Here is a 23,033-nt window from a genome sequence, read left to right on the forward strand (position 1 = left end):
ATACTGTGAATTCAGATAATCTACCTACATTAGTTGTTATCGATAAATACCTATACCTAGTAGAAGATGAAATCTAAAGAGTATAAAAGTCGTTTTTTATCATGTACCTTTTTTTCATTTATTAATAAACAATTTCACATACATTTTTAGAACATTCTATTCGTAGGGCACTAAAATCAATATTAAACACGCTTGTAAGTATATTTTCGACTAGAAAGTCGTTCAATCGAGGTAAGTCAACGTATATGTTGAGAAACTGTTTGTAGGTATAGCTACGACATCTGAACATGAAAAAGAGTAGTGCATGAAAGCCACATGTCTTAGTCGTTAAATCCTGTACTCTTCGTTGATTTTGAATAATGGTTTTCCCACTGCTCTCAATGAAGTTGCTGATGTATGGTGTATAGAATTTATACGATAGGCCAAGAGGATCAAACAATTCAATATTCTTCGCTGTTTGAAAGATGCATAGCCAGTGGCCTGTCTTCAAAGTCGATGGACTGCTATTAACAATGATTAAGGTATTGTTAACACTTGGAATTTTTTCAATGAAGTTCGAAGGTATGCAATAGGACTTGTACTGGGACATGTATGGATCCATACTAAATACGCTGATTATTTGGTTTGTGTTCATGGTGCTAGGTCTAGTAGAACACTGCCGTCGGCTGTGATTTCCCAATAGGTTTCAAATTGACTCAATGATATTAGCGTGATACTCTCAGTCAAAGCATCGGCAAATGTACACTCTAAACGTACATTCCCTGTTCGTACTATGCTCATATCTTGGGTCCCTGACAAGTCCAAAACAATTACGCCATGATTTTTTTTAAATATTGAATCGGTTATTCCATTTTCAAATAGTTGAGAGTCATCATCTAGGGATTGCATGGTCAACTCGTACAAAGTTCTATAGGATTTTTTGTCAAATGATAGTGTACAGTGGAATACCATTCACTTTGCACACAAGGCTAGATAGACCAAAAAATTAAAATCGTGGGGGGATTCAGTCCAGGATCCAACGGCACTGCCACTCTTCACAAAGGCCAAAGCCAATTTTTATGGGATTTCTCCATTGATAAATGATGAATCGCTATAGCTACGAGAGCCGGTGGCAATATGACGTTGATTGGTGATCGTATGGGGGACAAGAAGTTTAATGTTGTTGCCATTGGCTCTTAGCTTTTCCACTGCCAATGCAACAGAGCTCATAACCTGTTGTTTTCGGACGTGGAGAATTGCCGATGTGATAATGACATTTGCATCGGGTTCTGCAGGAAGTGTTTGTCTCAAAATGAAATTCGATGGGGCCAGCTGTAGCTTTATGTCAATCTTGACATTGGGGGGTAACCATTGGGATATATTGAATATCTCATGATTTAATTTTCCAACCAGATGATACTCCTGGCTTACTGCAGTAGTTAACTCGCCGTCAGTATCACCACCTGATGATATTCATAGCCCAATGATTGTCGTCTCAACTCCTTATATACCTTTGGTGTCATCATCATAAATTGTATGTAGCTTGCATAGTTGGATAAATTATTGCTAGTGCTCACCAATGTTCCATTAATAAATGCATTAATTTGTTTGAACAGATTGTGTAGAATACAGTTTTCGTGGGAGAGACCATCGGCATCATTTGGAGTTGTATTATATGACTGTTTCTTCACAACCAAATTTAAATCAGTATATGTTGATGACAAATCAATTAAATATTCTTCATTGGAAAATATTTGAAAGTTTATATTTTCAGAGAGGGGTTGTTGAGGGTGAAATTGTTCATAGTAGCCATACTTGACACTGACATCAACATTTTCAGTATTGAATAGATTCAATGAGGAACTGATTGATGGATATGATTCCTTGTGGGGGAGATAAGTCATCTTAAGAGAAGAAATCCTTCTTTGATCTAACAATCTTTTTCTTTTTCTTCTTCTGCTTATTGGTCTTCCTTGTTTTATTCCTCAAAGTCCTTGTTGATGTCCTTCGCTTCCCGCCCTGGTGGAGACTGATGAATCAATGACGCGCGCGCATCCTTTTCAAGCCCTTCCCATTTTGCTGAGATTTTAATTGCTCACCAACGGCTCTTGCTGAAGATCTAATATTTTCCTTAACACTCTCCTTGAAATTCTTACCCGACCCCCAGTCCTGTAGTGTTGAGGCAGCAAAATTTGATGCATCAGGTACAAGATATTTTCCGGCAAGGGGTAGTGCAGAACGAAATAGCCTAGAAAACCAGCTACCAAGACCATAGCCAGACATTGTAGTACGCCCCTTGTAGTAGTCCAATCCATTGCCTGTTTGACGTGGACTCAGAGCACTACCATAGCAATCGATATCGGGACAGACAAAAGGAATTCTTCTATTGTTCATTTTAGGTGGTTTTGCCAACAATGGGTCGAAAATGACATGTAATCACTGCTAAGCCTTTTGTTATTGCTAGAGGATCACCCAATTCACTTCTTAGTGTTAACTGACAGAGTTCCAAATACGAAGTGTTTACAGGAACATACTGAAGATGCTTTATATTATAGTGATGAACAAGTTCATGAGTTGTTTTTCGTTCAAGAACACGTAGGAGGGGGACATTTGAATTACCGACTCTAGGTGTTTCCACAAAGGATCCATACAGAAATATGCAAGAGTACGAGGCGAAACCAGGTGGATAATCAGCAAAAATACCTTGATCCATCCCGTAAACGGTGCCAGCGTTTTTCCCATTGATCATATTCTGTTTAAATCCAAGAACCTCTCTCAGATTATCATTGAAAACAATTATTTCAGTGTCAACAGGTGAGGTAATGTAAATCCCATCTTATTCCAATGAAAAATTGAAATGGAATTTACCCTTCCCAAGGTATGAGATTTTTCTATTGATTGCACGACACATATCTGTCCTATCATCACATTCCTTAAATTTCAATTTAACATGTGGGTATTCGCCAGATTTAGGTGCTTCAACACATTCATAGTCGACAAAGAGTGTCCAATCGAATGGTATAAGTTTTATATCATACACATGATCCTTTCTCAGGATGTCATACGTATTTTTGAGAATACAGTCGACAAGAGCCACTTCATACGCACCGTCAAATTTGATGGCGGGTGAGAGTTTCGTCCAAAAATCACTTGTCTTATTCAAGTCGTTGTAGAGAGGATCGGAAACGTTGGACATAAATGTTACATTGAAATCATTGAGCATTGCCAATACATTCAAAACCAATCCAAGAATAAAAATCCGAGTTGTATCTTAGCCATCGAACAAGTAAATGTTTCCTACTCCTGTTAGTACTAGTCTTTAATATCATTTCAATTTGATAGATTTCACTATTTTATTTAACTTTTTGTAGTTCATAGTCATAAAAGCCGCCGAAAATCTCCTCATCTTTGGTATTGCACAAATGATAAATAATGGGTTTTAGTATGTAGGATTTTTCCCACTTTAAAAATTTCTTTTAACGAAAAGCAAATCCCCTTTTCAAAAACATTAGTTGTTCTATTAATTCTATCAGTATCATCAATATTTAATTTTTTTTCTTCTTGACAAAATTCATTGGAATTTTGTTTAAGAAAGGTGTCAATTGTATCATGATCAGAATGATGAACTTCCGTTGGGGTTGAGTTGGACAATGATCGATGAGGTCGTTAATTATAAATCAACATGATTTTATCTAAGTCAGGAATAAAAGCCGGTGTATTTTTCAATGTACAATATCTTGAAATTAAAAGTCGAATAGTTTTTATCAATCGTTTGCCCAATGCAGCCTTTATATGACTATGACTATGATAGAGCTGTGTATTATATTTTACTAGTACTTTTGCAGCATGGGGGTTATCAAATTCACTACCACGATCCGTTTGAATTTTTTTATACGAATCCTGTTCGAGAATACTTTATATAGCCTGAGCAACTTCAACACCTCTCTTTGACCGCAATGGAATTGCATATGCATAGCGACTAAAAACACTGATTGCAAGTAGAATGTACTTGTACTGTGTATTGTGACGTCTTTGAATCTCATCTAGAGTCAGGAGATCTGCTTGCATTATATGCAATGGGGAAAAGGCTTTAGTTTTTCGATAATGATTAGCACGAAGTCTTCGATTTCTATGCAGAGTGTAACTTGATTCATTTTGTAGATAGTCTTGTACACTTTTAGTGTGAACACCAGTGACTTTGGAAAGAGTGGTGGGGGAACGTAAACACGTAGTGTAACGTCAGCTACCCTTTTGTATACTAGTTGTGGTTGGTGATGGGGGTGATGGTGACATGATACGTTTTCGCTTTTTCCTCGCCACCATTGTCAAGTTTCCACTAGGTGTGCTAGTATTTTCCAAGATTGATTTAAAATCTTCTTCTTTTTTTTCCTCTTCTTCTTCTTCCTCTTCATATTTTAATGGTGTTGTTGATGATGACGATGGTCCATGTTTATTTAATTTTTTTAGAATTTGTCTATTGCTAATAAGGCCATTGGGGAAGTTTAATGTATTTAGAAAGTTGTATAGATGAGCGTCAAATGATAATAGTCCTTTACGATTTGTAACCATATCATAGATTAAATCAAGTAGATTATAGCTCTTGCCCTGAATTATAATGTCTTTCCCATTGCCATCAACTTAAATATGATTTTGACCACTTTCCATGAGACAATTAAGGGGTCGTGTAAACTGGTCAATATATGAGTTGGGTATTAGAGTCACAAATCTAGATAAAAATTAATACAATCCCTCCGTATTATAATGTTTACCAGAAGAAGACTTCTGAGGAGATGGTTCTATTTTTTTGTCAACGCCGTTGGCCTCTGCATGATATGGTTGATGCTTATCAATTTAGCAAAGAGTCTCTTGAAGTAAAAGCAGTTTTTTTATCATCTTCAGTGTTCTTATTGTCAATTAATTTAATCAGATTGTTCTCAAAGTGTTTCACGGGGGAGAGAGTAAGTTTAATTTGAGTCAAATTATAGGGTTTGTCCATTCTCTCTCTAGATAAAACTGTTTACAAGTCCTGCAATTATTGGTAGTAAAAGTGTGATAAAGCTACCGCCCGCCTGAAGAAGTCGTTTCTTTTTAAAATTCTTTCCTTTCTTTTTAGAGGCCAATGTACGTACATTGGAACGATGTTGCTATGCTTGTTGCTTAACTACATCTGGCAGTTGAACATTACCTTCGACCAAATTTAAACAAAGTTCAGTTTTTAGATTCATTAAATCATATTCAATACCGTTTTTGAGAGCGAATTTCGTAAGTGTGGTTTTTGAACTGCTTATAACTACAAATAAATGTACAAGTTCACGCGGTTTTTTCAGTATTATGATAGCAACCCTTAGCCTTTTTTACTTATCTCGGAGAGATATACTCTCATTTCGCCGTCAAAATTATATGTTGATGCACGTAAATCCTAGGGTGTATTTTGATTACGATCCAATAGGATATAGCCGTAGGGTTTATTAGTTGCCTGATTGTATGCTGAGAGTAGAAATTTAGGGGTGCCAGGTTATATTTGTTTATTGAGAGTTATTAGCGAACTAGAATCACGAACAACTCTGTAGATGATATAGTAGGTGCAGTTCCATGCAATTGTTCGCATACATTTGCTCTGATGAAAGAGATTGTGTAGAACCGGAGTAACGGAAATCTGTTCATGATTAGAGTGAACAGTGAACAGTTGCAGCATTTCCAGGGAAATTTTTCAATAGATTAAGACAGATCGTCAATAATCAGCCAAGAGTTTGGTTCAATAATACTAAAAACATCTAGTCCCTGTATGAATTGTATCTGCACCAACCCCGTCGTGCCAATTGCTTTTATTTTATCGTATGACTCCTGCCAAATACTGTAACAATAGTAGATTTTTTTCGGTTTTTCCACAAACATTTTGTCGCAAATTTCAATTATTTTAGTTAAGAGTGTTGTTTTGCGTGACATTAACGGCCCACACAGAAATGATCTAAATAGTTTTTGAAATTGCTATAGGGTCCATTCAATAGTTCACTTAGACAAGTAATTGTAGACTGTAGCTGTCTTATGACTAACTAATTGCCCATTACTACTACTCCGTTCAAGAATAATGAGAAGAAGACGAATAAAGAATCATATTTTCTTTTATTATACACATAAAAGTAACAACACTTAAAAAATACTACATTGAAAGCACATTAAACATGAAAAAATACACTTTTTTATTTATTTATAATAAAATATACAACATTTACATAGGCACTAGAAAAAAAATCACTAATAAATACACTTTTTTTTTAATTATAAAAACATACAACATTTATTAGAATATGCACATACACTTAAAATATCACACACTTTTATTTACAGCATTTGAAATGGGGTCCCCCCGGGAGGGTGGCCGCTGCGGCGGCCGGGAAGCGCCGAGGGCCAGGAAGTGGGGCCCGCTTTGGCGGGCCGGTGGGCGGGAGGGCATTAAATAGTGGAAATTGCTCTACCTTGCACATACACACAAAGATACATTGAAAATTGTTTTTGATATAGAAAAAAAAATTTAAAAAAAAAACACCCAATTACCCAAAAAAAACCTCGCACCCAAGTTATACTTTTTTAATGAATTGAAGTTCATTTTCGTAGACCGAGCTGTTTTCTGTACTCTACACATTCAACTCGATCTGAAATTAAATAATGACCGTGTGGTAGTACCTTCACACCATCCTCAAGTACATAGACTTTGTCCGATATGGCCGACATGGCATTTTTCTCAACTCTAACTGTTTGGTTTTTCAATTGGAATGATCGAATCACCATGAATTTCACTCCTGGTACTAAACTAATTTTTAAATACTTTCTATGCGGACCCACGTTGGAGTTATTTTTTACATAATCTCTATGTACTCCCTTGCAAACTTTCTTTATATACTTGTTTTGCGAATCCACACAGTACACATTCGGCCCAGGAAACACACCACTGGATATCAGATCGCTACCCGTTTCAGATTTTAACATTAACACTTGATTTGGGGCCTGGCGTTTAACTAGCTCTGGGTAGCGGGATTCATCCCAATTAGTGTAGTCCATTCGTGAGCTAATGTACTCATTATTGTCCAAATCATTCTATCGGTTTTTCAGTTTTGAATTTTTACAGGAGCGAAACAGTATCCACGTAATACACTTTAACTTGTCCCTCAATCGGCCACTGTACCTTGCATACATTATAATAAAATGACAACATGAGTTTCTTAGATATTTCAGTTATTGCACTCCCGCCTGCAATATTTTTATTTAAAACAATGTTTCTTTTTTTGTGGTGTAGGAGCACCATATCAGTGTCTATGATTCAGAACGATATGAAGTTTGGATCCGCAATGATTCGATAACAATCTTTGGAGTTGATTACAATGTCACATCGACTTCTGTTTCGTACAATGTCGCACATTTTTACCGAAAGCTGAGTTCAAAATGAGTTTATAGACTTCTTTTTCAACTTTAGTTTTCGCTTGTGAACGCTTACTGACAAAGGTGTCAATAAACGTTTTCATTTAAGGCTTTTGATTAAATTGGAGGGCTCTATAAATCTTTGTGACCTTGAAAACATTGGACACCATCCATTTCAATAGCACGTGATAAACGACGATATTCTGTTTCGGGTAGAGATCGGCAACTAGTTTTTGTTTTGTATGTACCCAAAGCATACTCCCATCCTCTACTAAAGATAAATTGTAGGGGCTTAGAGAGTCCCTAGCCACCGGTCTATTTATGCACGGAAAAACAAAGTCTTTTACCGAGTCATGGATTTCCATGGGTATTTCACCGTCAATTTAAAAAAACATCCCTGTGCTCCATTTTCCTCAACACCAGCAATGTCAGGGAAATTTGAAGCACATGGATTGTTAAGCCATTTATCATTGCCACACGGCAAACAGTAGTGAGACATTGCCGATGGGTAAAGAGAATTCATATCCAAAAAACTGTGTCCGACTTTTCATCGGTGTGCTGTCCGGTCGGATCAGTTTTCATGATACTGTCCCCGTGAAAAACATACCCACCCCTCATTGCTCTCTACAAACAGCTATTGATCCCCCTCAGCGGCCAGGCACTTTTCTTCTTTGCCTATTATCGTACTCAACTTTAACCATAAATGGGGAGTGGAAAAATAATAACAAAAATTCAACCAATATTCATCAGTGATTTCAATTGAATTCTTGCGCGCAATACCCAGGGAAGTAAGACAGGTTCTAGCCAAGTAAATTTTGCACTCATCTAACCCATTTTTTACATCCCCCTTTTGTCTAATTGTTCCGAGAAATGTCGGTTTTGTTAATGGCACGCTCGCTCTCGGTAAGAGACTAGTGAAAACCTTCAATGAATGGTAATCAAGAGTTATCAAGCCTTCAGCCAGAGTTGCAAGAATCATATAGATGTAAAACATTAATCGGCTATAAATCATACATTTCATTATCGAAGAAGTGCTGTTAGATGAGGAGGAAGCTGTCGAAATTGTCACTTTTCTGTACTTGAATCGATTTACCTAAGGACTCGGGGAAGAAATTGAAAGAGACTAAAAAACGGATTTTTTTCAGGCACGTATTGCCCGTATTAACTGTTATCCACATGAATTCTTGAAATAGTAGTTTTTCCGATGATTTGGGTATTATATTATAAGAAAAAGAGCCATCTATCCATGCGTTATCTACAACTCCACCCTTGGCAAGGCGGGCCGACGCCGGTAGAACAAACTTTAAGTCGTAATTGGAATTTTGTATAAAAACAGGTACGAAATATTGCTTTCTAACTCTTAAATAACATGACTGATGTGCAGCTCCCCTCAAGTTGCTCCCTCCCGTTATAATGTCCTGCCACAAATGATCATGACCGATCACCTTCCTTTTCCCTCCATTCTATACACCCTCACAAATTACTCCCTGGCCCACCCAACCTCTTGGACGATTTTTAATGGCCACACGGGTATCTGGTGATGGGAGCAGAGAATAATCGTGATGCCAAAGGTACAGAACCGTCGCGTTTACTGTTTTGATTAGATTGAACATTAGCAAGTCTATGCACTCTCTACTATCATCCAGCTTATAAACTAGGTCCTGCACTTGCATGGTATAATTGGAATCTCGTTGCGTGTGAGCGTAAGAGACCCCTATGGCTTCATGTATTTTAACGCGATTTGGTTTTGACGAATCGTACACGTCTGTGAGTTTCGCTTCGCAGTCCAAAGTGATCTTATTGCTCTGCGGGAGTGCATTTTGAAAATTTTTAAAACTTGAGATTGCTCCTTCTCCGCTTACCAACTCCACACCCTGGTATTTCTGACGTTTACAGTGTTTCATGTGATGCTTTAACTTTAAATCAGAGCGAAATTTTGAGAGACATGTTGGACAGTAATAACAAACACCTTTCCCCTTTTTACCCTCACTTAGAACCCTACTAATATTCGTAATTGGATTAAAAAGACCAATTGAATCCGGGTCTGTGGGTGGAGTGTATAGAAGCCACACCCAATGTTCTACTGATTAAATTGAAGGAGCCCTCACTGGAAATAATACGCCCTTCTTATCGGATCGGTGGCCATCCTTAAATTAGGTATCAAACTGTAACACCGTGACACCAATCTTTATATGTGAATTAGCCCGCTCGAAAATATCTATTCCTTTTAGTATCACGGGAAATTGACCATTTAAACAAATAAAATCTACTATGGGAACTTTGAACCCTCCCTACCATTAACTGCCATTTCATTCTACTTTTTCTTAGTGGCATCTATTTGAAGTGGTCTGTAGGCGCCAATTAAAAATGCATACTTGAAACACTGTAGCCTCGTATCGAAACAGATTCGTTGTATCCCCCTACATCTTTCTAAATCTGAATGATATTTTAATTCAATTGCCCTCTCCCCAGCCTCACCTCTTAAAATAAAATCCTTTTTAAACCTACAAATATTAACGTTTAAACTTTCAATAAATAAAACCATCGACCCACTACCCCCCCTCGTTATAATTTTCCCACTTTGAATACTATTAACCCAATTTAGAAAAACCTCATAATTTGATAAATGCGGGCGAATTGCCAACATCTCTGTGTGCAAGTATTTCGAATACAGCTCGCTCGCATTTTAATTTAAAAAAATATTTTTGGTGCTATTTATGCTTTTAAACTTACCCCCACCCCCCACACCCCCTTCTGTTGTTCAAGAAGGTCGTAAATCTTATTAGCGTATAAATATGTAATGGCTCGGGGATCTCTTAGTATATCCCCTGACACTAGAGAGTTAGATGGGTCACCGAATTTGGCGCTGTAGACCTTTGTGTGGTGCAAGGCAGAGTTGGAAAGAAAAAAAAATCTGGAAGCGGGGGTACTTGTGATGTTGCTGTATCGTTATTACTACTACTAATACTGGTTGTATCATTAGCAAGAATGGTGGGGGTGACATAGAATTGCAAATAGCACCACCCTCAGTTTGTTCAATTGCAATGGATGGAGGTAGCATGAAATCCTCTAAGCCTGTTAGTATGTCTTCCAGGGTGTTTGGGGATAGCTGATCAAGCCAGCCTGTATTGTCCTGTGACGGAATTTCTTTATGAGGACCCTGTTCAGATGCACTACTACTACTAACAGCACCTAAATACTCTCGCATAAATCTATATGTCCATTCCGGGTCCTCTACCATGTCAATGTCACAAGTTAAATCGTCTAGGCTGGCCATGTCCCCAAAACAATCATTTAGAAAACCCCTATGCCATTCCATATTGTCTAGAACTAATGTAGGTTCATCTCTAAACTCCATTGGTGGTGCTAGGATTGATTCAGCTCCACTAAAAATGAATGTTTCATGACCTGATGAAGATGGTGCTGCTAATTCATTAATCTTTAAAAAAAAGGTTTATTTTCTATGTGAAATAACCATTATTTTATAAAGTTAAAAAACCATTTTCATTTTTCCACCCCACCCACAAAACTCAATTCCCCTCAGATTTATTTAAACTAAATACTTGCCTCCACTCCACCCCCTCCCCCAGAAAATTCAAAAGGAAGCAAAAGTCTATTTATCCTGAAGCATTTCAAGTCAGATGTTTACCAGGATATTGAATAAGTACCATTTTTACACCTCCCTCAGAACTTGATCCTCAGAACTCCCTCAGGATTAATATTATAGCCAAAATACGTTTTGATATATCCGACATACAGACACACACTTTTACGGTGTTGAAAAAAGGACGAAAATAAAAGAATAAAAAAATTGGAAAGAAATAGGTTGATATTTCTAAAACCATGTAGAAAGTAAAGGTTAAAATGCTCACATTTCCAAATTCAGACTGCCCGTGTGTGCAGGATGGTCCTGACAAAGCATGTTTGGGGATAGATGAGGCGGTGTCGTCAGTTTCTTGCATAGATACGGCGGCGATGACACTGGCTTGTGCAGATGAGCCAGCGGGGTTCACCATCGTGTGAGCAGCCGCCCATTCTCTTCAGTTTTTGACCAGACTGTATTCGCGTGGTCCTGGATGGCTCAGCTATCTCTAGTTGTTGCATTGGAGTAGCGCCATTAGCCTTAGCTCTCTTTTTAGGGGGAGGAACGGACTCTTCAAAATTGTCCTTAAAAAGAAGAAAAAATTTAGTATGGAAAAAACGATTCCCCTTTTTACAGAAGAAAAAATTAGTATCCCCCGCTGCATCAAATCCGATACAATGATTTAAAATATAGATCTTAAAAATAGTCAGCCATAAATATGATATAATTAAAAGCTAACTAAACGTTAAACTTCAGTGTTGTGTGTCGGAATGAGCACATTAGTTTTCTTTTCAAAGGGTATACGTGTCTGCACAAAGAATCCCCCTCCCTCCCCTTACTTTCCATGCGACGAAATAGTTTGTTTTTCACCTCACAACAAAGGTGTTAGAATTGATACATTGCTCCCCTCCTTCGCCTTGTATTTTTATAAAACCCTCTTAATCATCAAATACACTTGAAAATAGAATATCTCGTCTAATTAGGCCAGAATACAATCTCTCTCTTTCTTCAAAGCGTTTAGAATTACACGTTTCCATTCCTTTGTTTTCTTAATTCAGATAATGTGCATGCCAAATGTTGTTTTGAAATCGCCCCTCTTGTAAAAAAGGTTAAACACAGGTGGTTTTATTTAGAGCGGAAAAAGACAACACATTTTAAATGCCCGATGGGAAACTGACATTTTTGGAACAAAAAGAACTATTTTGTAATGAATTAAACTTGTAAACAGAGGGGAGGGAAGATGTGGGTTTACATAATAGAAAAAAGTGCGTATTCTACGTTTTATAGCGACTATAATCATCATATTTTAGATTTTGTATTGTTGGGGGGAGGGGGGCTATACCCCTGAATTTGAATTTACTAGTGGAGTGGTAAAATGATTTTATTTGGAAATAAATTAAGAAAATTTTAGTAAACTGTACTCACATTATGAATCGAAGTGGGCATAGTTTCAAAGTCAATAATATTTAATGTATTATCCATGATATGTTAAATCATTATGAAAATTTAATCGTAAGGTATGAGCATTTTATACAAAATCTCAAGGACGAATGTAAATCCCTCCTTTTTATTTGTAACCAATCACTAATCAAGTTATCGTATATTGAGCAGCCTCCGCTGTCTCTGATTGGCCCTTATATATACGATGTTTATTATATTATATGCGATGATTATTATATATACGATGTTGCCTCAAAAACCACTCTGGTTGTGTTATATAACCTCGACTATACTCTCAAAATATGTTGGACCACTTTATAGGTTTTTGCCAGCTTTTTTAAAATGTCCACATGATACTGTAGTGCATATTCTTGTGCAATTCCATGTATGGTTGATATCTATTACACTTTTGAGCATATTCTTGTGCAATTTCATGTATGGTTGATATCTATTACACTTTTGAGCATATTCTTGTGCAATTCCATGTATGGTTGATATCTATTACACTTTTGAGCATATTCTTGTGCAATTCAATGTATGGTTGATATCTATTACACTTTTGAGCATATTCTTGTGAAATTCCATGTATGGTTGATATCTATTACTACGATACTACTGCTATGTTTTTCTTCTTTATTGAATAAAATAAATAAATTAATATAACTACAACGATTATTGCTTCCGATTGATATCATTCATGTTTCCTATGCAGTTTTTAATTAATACTAGACGAATATAGTTTTCTAATAACTCTTTTGTCTTGTGATGCAAGGAATGAACAAACATCTGAAACGGTAGAACTTAACAAAAAGAAACCGAAGAAACAGAAGAAAAAATACCACAAGCATAAAGAAGTTTCGGATACAAATCGAGAACCAGGGATAAAAAGCATTCTTCCACATCGGCTTCAGGAAAACTCGTATGATCTTTGGCTTCACTCCTCAGCAAAAACGTCATCAGGCTCAGTTGGTAATGCCAGTGTCTTGCCTACGACCGAGAACAGTGGTTCAAATGAAGGTCATGTGGAGGTTCATCGAATTAATGCTGCAGAGTCTTCTGATGTCATCCAAGAGGTAGATGTCTAAAATATTAGCCTGTGCTTTATCAATATTTCCACTATTATACAGAAAATTTGGTGAAACTGTATTAAATTCGAATTACTGTGATGCTTGTTATGTAAGAATTTAAAAAAAAAGAAAGAAAAGAAAACAACCTAAGAATAGCATGGGAAAATACTAAAAGGGGTGTACCTTAGAGGCACAGGGTTACTAAATGGTTGTAATGAGAAAAAACCTTGGATAATCTAGATCAAAACACATTCTTTCAGTAGTCCACAGTTCTAAAGAAGGCAAGTTCTAAAGAAGAAAATAAATTATGGGCCGAAAAAAAAGAAGATGTTTCCATTATGCTTTTACTTATTTAGGATCATGCTGATGACTTAAGCATCCTAAGCAAAAATATTACTAAAATAAAGAAATTTTAGAGTTTTTGTGAGTTAAGGGTGCAAGAAAATAGGTTTAAAAATTTATGTTAAGAATATCAAGTTGGTAAGACTAGGAATAGGTGATGGTGATGTTGGGTAACGAGAAGATCGATCAAGTGGGTAGCTTTACTTACCTAGGCACTATTATTAGCAAAGATATTGGTTAAAGTGAATATTTTAAAAGTAGAATAGCCAAGGGCCAGGGTGTTTTTTTTTCACAGTTAAAAATTGTTTTTTTCATAGTTGGAAGAATAAGAAGACATGTCTGCGAACCGAGACTGGAAAATTAGAAACTACAGTGTTGACATTGGTCAACTATGGTTGTGAAGCATGTGCGCTCCAAAAACGGAGGAGGGTTTGTTAAATGTTTTCGAGAGAAATTGTCTACGGACTGTTTTGGTTACCCAACTGACTAACCGTATCTCAGACAGTAGGCTGTACAAAAATTTGGTTCAATTCCACGTTTTAGGGCTATAGTTAGAGAAAGGTTGAGATGGCTAAGACACGTTCTGCAGATGAATGATGAGAGACTGCCAAAGATTTTCCTTATTGGCCAATCGTCTAGGGCCAAACAAAAACATGTGGTGGCAGAATGGGATGGTAGGATGTCGTAAGAAAAAATTTCAGGGAAATACGAGCTTCTTGGAAGGATGTAAAGAGGGTTCCTTTGAATAGATTGGAATGGAGGAGGAGCGTGCGTGGCTTGGGTGGCCTTAGGCGGCTTGGTGCTGCAGTGAGTTCTTTGTTGTAGTATTAATGTAGTGTAGTGTTGTGTAGTTTGTTGTATTAGTGTAGTGTAGTATTAGGGTAGTGTAGTATTTTAGTGTAGTTTGTTGTAGTATTAGTGTAGTTCCACATGAATCTTAGCGGAATACAGAAGATCTGAATAGTGGGTGAAACCTGAAATAAAAATAAAGGATTTAGTTTTCAGACACAACTAAAAACTAGTAAAGGCAAAACCGACATAACGTTAGTCTAATAACATGTTTATTTATAAATATGTCAAACCCTGTGAGGGTATTTGCGACTGCATTTTTGCCAGTCATGATTAAGTTGTTTTCAAAAAAATTTCTTTATTACGAGTCTTAATTATCTAAAAGGGATAGTCTTGATAAGCTGTGTCTTAATGAAAAAAAAAAGTTTCAGTCACAAATGTCCAATGAAAAGTTAAACTGACTCGAACGATCACATAGCGAAAACTATATCAAATAGCGACTGAAAAAGTAAGCTAGTTGAGAATAACTCTTCTTTTGTCATTATCAGTGTTTTCTCAGTAAACTAGCATCAATAATTGGGCCTCAATTATGGTTAAACAACTCTTATTGTATAAATAATAAGATTGTTAATTCCAATAGAAACTAAGGGAAAATTCTTCATATTAGCATTTACTTCTGTGCCATTCAGATAATTTTCATATCTGTTAATTATAATTAATTGAGAACTTTTGAGGTAACAAACAAAAAAAATAAACAATTTAATAGATGATTATTTATTAAAAAAAAAATTCTTTTGTTATCTATAAATTTGAGTAGATGAAAATTAAACTATAAATAAATGCAAATACCTTTATAAATTGGAAAAAAAATTTGACCTGCTTTCAGCTTTTGCTTGATCAGAATATTTACAGGTATTAATCATTCACTAAGATAGTTCAATGCTGTTGTTTTTTATTCATTTTTTTTTTTTTTTAAGTGCTGAATGAAATTTTTCCAACTAACACAACTGTTATAATTTATTTTAAAATTAAATACTAATCAACTACTCAGGCTTTCCCAAAATGTATTCTCCTACATTCGCTTCAGCAAAATTTATATGATGTTTGGCTGCATCCCTCAGCTAAAATCTCATTAGACTCAGTTGGTAATGCCATCGTCTTGCTGACAACACTGGACAATGGTTCTAATTAAGGTTTTGTGGAGGCAACGGGAGCCTTTTCAAATATATCAATTTTTGCCAACCCATTGCATCAGATCTATCTTACTTTTATTATTAATGTATGCTAGGATAGATTTTGCATAAAAACTACAATATCAATATCTCTTTAAATTAAGATGAATTTATTTCAAATTCGTGTAATTAGCATATCCCTATGTATTTTTTCTTCTTTATTACTTCTTTTATAGGTCCAATCCCAAACTGGTAAGCTTCGAGATAGTACAGATCAGGCTAATTTGCTAAATTTTGTTGACACACAAGAGAAAGAGGCCAGAGTTACACGTGGAGCTCATCCAGATACCCAACCAAAGTGGTTCCAGGAATACATGGAAGCAGTGAGTAAAATTATCTTCCTTTGTTTTCTAGTAAAAAAAAAAAAAAAAAAAAAAAAAAAAAAAAAAAAAAAAAAAGAAAAGTCAAGTACATTGCTATAACCTTTCTGGGCAGTAAAAACTGATATATATTTTTTATTGTTTCGTTCCACAAGTTCTAAGATCTAATCTAGGTCTCGTCCGTCCTACATTTTGCCCCTCTTGTTCTGATTTTGGCAATCATTTTATCGTTTATTGTTCATTTAGTTTTGTTGTCTAAATGGGAAGCACTTCTTTCCCTTTTCTGGATATTTGTCATTCTTCGATTTATTTTCTTTCACTTGTTTGTTGAAAAAAATAGAATAATTTTTGTTTTAAATATTATCTTTTTTTTAATTCATTAAATACAGTTACAGACATTGTAAATGTGTTGCAGAGTGACACAGATATAAATAAACAAAGTGTCGCTTTTAAATGGTAATTGATGCTATCCATCAAGTTTTGTTATATAAAACATGTTTTATCCCTTTTTTTATTTTCCCTCTCGGCAATCCCGCTTTTCCTCCTCCTCTTTTACTTCTCTTTCGTTTTCCCTCTCTCATTATTTTTTCTGCCCTCCTATTGAGGAGGCATTAGATGGGTTTTAAGGATACCCTAATCCGTTCAAGAATCTCAAATGAACATACAGCATTGCACAAGTCTGCTCTTCCAGTACTCGGTGCCTAGAGTTAAAATATATCTTGTTTTTTAATTTAAATTAACAATTATGAATGTCTTTTCATTATTCTGAGGGATCGCCAAATTTCACAATCAGAAATGGCGTAACCCTGGTCTTGCGTGCCAAAAGTGGCAAAACTGTTCCAAAGGGATGGAACTCTTTGCCACCTGTGGTTTAGAAAAAAGAAATAGAAGCTAAATCTTAAAATTAAAGTTTTTTCCCTATAATTTATATTTTATCGAAATATTTCTTAAAGTTAGGTGGTTTGAAATAGATTGACCCTTTTTAGGCAAAACTAAAACAATAGAGTCCTCTCACCTCCAATCCTTAGATAATTTTTGGTTTAGTTTGGGGGGGAGGGGATTCTGCTTCTGGAAATTATATCTTGATTTTCATAAAGAAATTAATAAATAGCCTTTCTGAATATTAGGGTTGAAATTATACCTGCCTCTGCAGCCAAATATAATTTTAAGGTATCTTTTTTGGTTTCTAGTTGGAATAATTTAAGATATAACACAGTTTACTTTAAATTAAAAAAAAAGGCAAATACATTAATGTATGCAGTGCATATTTATTACAGCCTTTTATGACTTTGCTGCAAAAAATTATATTTCTATTGCAAATTCTTGAAACTCTATCTTGAACTTTGTATTTTTGTTGTCACCCCAAATTGTATAACTCTAATCTTTCTCAATTTTAATTCGGAAGCGATTTAACAAATTACTCATTGGTGAGAGAAATTCTGAACAAATGAAAAGATGATAAAAATAACGACACTTTTATTCTACGACAAAAGATGATGGTGACACTTTTAGCGGTGGCCGAAAATTTTATGCTTAAAATACAGTGAAGAAATGGACTTGTTTCAAACCTTATAATAATTCCATTCAGGGTTTCACATTTGAGTTAAAATTACGCTTTAAATAAAAATATAGTTTAATGCAAAAGCGGAAAAATGGGGTTCACTTAAATTATTTTGTTTGAGTTGATTAGATTTGGATCTATCGAATTAATAATGATAGCAAATCAGATACAGACCGACCTACCCAGTGTTGAACCCACACAAATTCACCATCCAATGGAGCCCATTGAGATTCATAGTTCATATATCCTCAAACGACTATATGTCAACAAATTAGTTGGGCCAGATAAGCTACATCGACTTCTTCTAAAAGAAGTTGCTGATGACATTGCCAATCCACTCTCCCAATTATTCCAAGTCTACCTATGTACCAAGAAAGCACCAACAGATTATAAAACAGCCCTTTGTTCACCCTTTTGTTCAAAAAAGGAAATAAAGCCAGTGCAGAAAACTACCATCCCATAAGTACAACTTCTGCTGTTGCTAAAATCCTGGAAAAAGTGGTAAATGACTGTCATGAAGCATCTCAAACTTAAGTGACCTTTAAAGGTCACTGTCACCATTTGTCACCCCTTTGTTCAAGAAGGGAAATAAAGCCAGTGCAAAAAACCACTGGCCCACAAGTATAACTTCTGCGGTTGCTATAATCCTTGAAAGAATAGTAAATGAAGCATCTCAAACCTAATGGGATACTATCGCCTAGCCAACATGGTTTTCAACCAGAAGTCTGTAGAAATAAATTTGCTGGAGACTTATCATGTTATAACAGACCTGATTGATCAGGGCTTGCCGGTGGATATCTTGTTGCTTGACCCTGCAAAAACATTTGACAAAGCTCCACATCTAGACTTGAACATAAAACTCATCTCATGTTAAATAAATGGAGACCTTGTGGGCTGGATCTCAGTTTTTCTTACTGATAGAACACAGAGAGTGAGTTTTTTTGCTAATAAAGGAGAATTGGTCCTCTCTGAGAGATTTGGAGTCACTACTGATGTCCCGGAGGATACTGTGTTAGGACCTACTCTATTCAACATCTATATAAATTATATTTTTCAATTAACCGCAAATCATCTAACTCTCTATGCTGATGACTCAAAGCTGTTTGGTGCAGTCAGTCATGATTCACTACAAACAGATCTCGACCATATTAAAAACTGGGCTACAACAAGGCAACAAAGCCTGACAACAAATGCCCTTCATAACCCTCGGACAACTCCCATTTTCCCTGGTAAATATTCACCCCTTCGACCTACCTCCCGCGTTCTGTTTCAACAAATATCCCCCTTCTTGCCGCAATAAGAGTTTCCAAAGAAAGATATAGAAGAACTTTTATCCCTTACATAGTTGACGTATTAAATCAGTGAATCTCCGCAGTCTCCCCCGCCCCTCACTCCCTTGTTACCTTGTAATTTTTTATTTTAATGTTCATTTTGAGGTTTTTATTTTTTTTAGTCACATAACTAACTTATGTTTTTGTTTTAGTTTGTTTATCTCCTTTTAAATTTTACGAGTTTTCGTTATTTTGATATTTTTGCTTATTTGGCATTGACCTTCTAATTTTACGAGTTTAATTTGTTTTTGTTTTTAACATTTTTATGTATTTGAAATTGAACCTTTTATAATTTTCTGCTGTTGTTTGTTTGTTTTTTGTTGTTTTTTTTTTCTTCGTTTTATTGACGCAACAGTGCGAATTCGACCCATTTAGGCTTGTGATAGCCGTTTTTCAGCAATAAATCTTATCATACAAGGTACATGAGCTTCATTATTGATAAATGTAGTGTTATTCATTTTGGCAAGTCCAACCCAGGTGTCAAGCATACTATGGTCAATCCAGCTGTAAAGAACATTCAAGAGCTGCAACTTGCTGAGGAAGAAAAGGATCTTAGAATCGTTGTTGACAACTAGTGTAAATTCCATTCAAACTGCAGGAAGACTGTGTCCCATGCAAACTCTGTCCTAGGACTCTTGAAAATATACTATATCCAGGAGGTCTCCCTATGTTTTTTCGAGGTTGTACAAGGCCTTTCTCAGACAAGTGCCTGATTTCGGAATATACATAGCATCACCAGGATACAGGGGCGACGCACAGCTTCTGGAAGGGGTGCAAAGGAGAGCCACAAAGGTAGTATTTAAGATGAGAGAGGAACCCTATGACGAACGTTTCAAGAAGCTGAAATCATCTATACTGGTTTATCGACGACCAAGAGCTGATATTATTATGACATATAAGCTTACTTCACAAAAAACCCTTCTCCCCCCAATTAATTTGTCAATTTCTCAAAATATTGGCACTGACAGCAAGGGATATTCAAAGAAGCTGTTCAAGCTTCTGTAAAAAAAACGTTAAATTTTCAAAAACGTTAAATTTTAACCAGTCACCTTCAATCTTTTTTAGCGCGAAAATAATTAAAACTTATTTAGTAAACTTTCAACTTGAAAAGTTGAGTCTTTCAACTTGAAAAATGGAAGTTTACTCGAAGCCTTTGAAATAGTTCAAGGAGTTCAAAATGTTAAACCAAGTCTAATATATTCTAAAAAGGTAGTCAATTTGTAATAAGCACAACTTAACAAAACAAAAGCGATTCTATTAAATGTCCCAGGGGGTCTTATAGTGAAATCTCGTTTTGTTGTTGTTATTGGTTTTGTTTTTTCCAGTATAATCAAAACAAATGTCATTGCTTTTGGATCTATTTCAACGAGTTCAAATGTTCTTAGAGAATTGACTCATCTACTCCTAATTTCTATAAAAATGTACTAGCGTCTTGATCAAATAATCACTTCAAACCTTTTTCTCCGAATATTTTGTGTACCAGAGCGCACTTTATGTTCAAAGTCAAAGGTATTATTTTTGAAGGGTTTTAGGATTTCTTTGCATTTCGTATTCAAAAGAGAATTAATTTGATAATATTTTGTTAATTATTATTGCCTTCATTGCCGAGTTTTGCCTCTATGAGCGTGTAAGTGTTGCTTTTTTGTTAATTGATCATTCTTGAATTACGCCCTTTTGACTACCCGTAACTACGTGTTTCTTTGTTCTTGACTTTCGTTGTTGACTCCCTGTAAATGTCGCTTTCGCAAGTATTCTATACGCAAATGTTTTTTATCCTCATTATCATTACCTGGGATGTTTTCTTAGTGCTCTTTGCCTTTGCTGCATGGATTGGTCTTGTCACAATTAATTGTATAAAATAGTACCCTAGAATTCTCCGCAAAGACAATTCGTCTCCCAAGAAAACTTCACATTTTCAAAACCAATGCAAAGTTTTTTCCCCAATAGCCAATAACTATACGCTAAAATCATAGACTACATGCAGTAATTTCTCGCTAATACACATAAAATTTCTTTTATTGAGCATTGCTTAGGCCATCTTTTGAAAAATAGCATTTTTTTTTATTTGTAATTTTTTTAAAAACAGTTTAAAGAAACAAAGGAATATTAGGTTCATGAATAATATGAATTAATCCATGAATAAAGAAATAAATTTATGAAACTGATCCAAAAAGAAAAGCTAGCTAATGTAGTAAAACTACATCCAAAATTTTGCAACAAATTTTTTTATTTTCCATTCCAATTCTAAATTGACAACTGATGGCTAAAGTGGGGCAAGTTTCCATTGCAAGTTTCTAGTTAGGCTCAGCCGCAGTCTAGTGGGAGGGAGGGGGAGTTGTCTTTGGGTATGGGCCGTTTTCAAAAGCATTCTTTTCCGCTCTTGGCAAAATTATCAAATAACTTGATTCTGTCCGGCCCGCCCTCTCTAAAAAGTGTAGATGCGCTGGTTTCACGCGTTAAGTACATCATGCGTTAAGTATTTTGTATTTATTCTTATTCAAGAGTTTTTCTTAATGTAATGTGTAGGCCTATATGGCTACTATATCTTGCTTTCTTTAAGGGTTATTTCTGTATTTCAGTTTAAAAGGGATCTTTTTGAGAGGTCAGTCACTCGATTAGACAAAATAGAAGAAAAACTTGAGAACTTTGTTGCAATTCTGGCTACTAACTCCGTTCTAGCTGCAAGTAAAAAGGAGAATACAATCGATGCTACTAATGTTTCAGCAGAAAATCAAAACTTAGTTGGATGCGACTCCTACGTAAACACTGATGGACCGATTGAACTGCAGAAACCTCCTGCCCAGCTCGATGTTTCCCCTCGTTTGTCTGCTAAAATACCGACTGATACTGTAGATTTTGCTGTAACAGCAAGCCCACAGGAAACCTTGGGTGAACCTGTTGTTGCCTCTGAAAATCTTCAAGACGCCATAGTCCCTGAAATACCTCATATTGAACATCAAGGCATGACAGAATCACCTATTACAATGGATGCAACGCAAGACCATACTGACAACATTCTATTAACAGCTGCACCAGAATGTTTAAACAAAGCCACTGTGGCAACTGACGACCCAGTAGGTGGCTCAAAAGAAATTTTGGTAAGTCCTTTTTTTTCTCTTTGGTGTTGTTAAGTCCAAATTCTATTAATTTTTTCGTTAGTTTTGTTGAATATAACCAGGTTTGCTTCAATCATGACCGAATAAGGATGTTTTAAATCACATTAACTACTTAAAAATGTTGTTATTAAACACTGAATCATTCGACACATTTTGGAGAAAAACCGCCACTATCTTTTGGCCTTAATCCTCGCTAAATTGACAGTATGTTCTTACCAATTCTTTGTAACGTTCAGAAAATTCACGGGCTTTTTTTTATTTTTTGGTAACCAAGGAAAAATGTTTTACATGGACAAAATAATTTTTTTCATTTCTGAATAGGTTTTTATAGTATCTAATTTCATAAAATAGTGCTTTAGTATTTTTATTAATTAAAAAACGTTTTCCTCAAAATAAGTTTTTCAAGAAAAAGTAAAGAACTTTATTAAACCAAAAATGGGCAAAAATAGAATCAAACTATCTACCAAGCTTAAAGCTACCACAAATCAGCATCAATAATTAAATGAAATCAATGTTAATTTCTATTCGATTTGAGATTTGGCCCATCTTATCAGCAATCTTTATGCACATTATGTGCTTTGATTTAGTTCAACTTTCCTCTCAGCATTTCCTCAGATTTTATTTCAGTATCATCAGCCAGTAGTAAGTCATATAAAGGTTTCAGTAGTGATTTGTAAGGGTGTACGCACTTTGAATCCTACGCCTGAGGCATGAATATGCGTGTAGTTTAACCGGTACATTGGCTTACCACGGGTCAGTCACCTATTACTGCGAACGGTACTTGCCTTACCAGACGGGTTTTTCTGAGGTAACAGCCATTTTTTGGGGTCAAACAGAGGGTACGCCATATACGGCAA

The 23,033-nt window shown here is 35.7% G+C and overlaps 1 protein-coding gene across 1 annotated transcript in view; it reads left to right on the forward strand.

Annotated features, from left to right (window-relative positions):
• LOC148938572 (uncharacterized) overlaps positions 1 to 22,158 on the forward strand; it is a gene marked incomplete at its 3' end in the record, with an annotated part of 63,904 nt that extends 41,746 nt beyond the window's left edge. The window contains exons 5-7 of the mRNA XM_089107693.1: positions 13,191 to 13,491; positions 16,025 to 16,171; positions 21,640 to 22,158. Of these exons, the coding sequence (XP_088963819.1) occupies positions 13,191 to 13,491; positions 16,025 to 16,171; positions 21,640 to 22,158 (967 nt within the window). The remainder of the gene's footprint in view (positions 1 to 13,190; positions 13,492 to 16,024; positions 16,172 to 21,639) is intronic.
• Between the last annotated feature and the right edge of the window lie 875 nt (positions 22,159 to 23,033).

This window comes from Artemia sp. Qi Xiang Cuo, unplaced genomic scaffold (assembly GCF_049724085.1).
Source record: "Artemia sp. Qi Xiang Cuo unplaced genomic scaffold, ASM4972408v1 HiC_scaffold_3120, whole genome shotgun sequence".
Lineage (NCBI taxonomy): Eukaryota > Metazoa > Arthropoda > Branchiopoda > Anostraca > Artemiidae > Artemia > Artemia sp. Qi Xiang Cuo.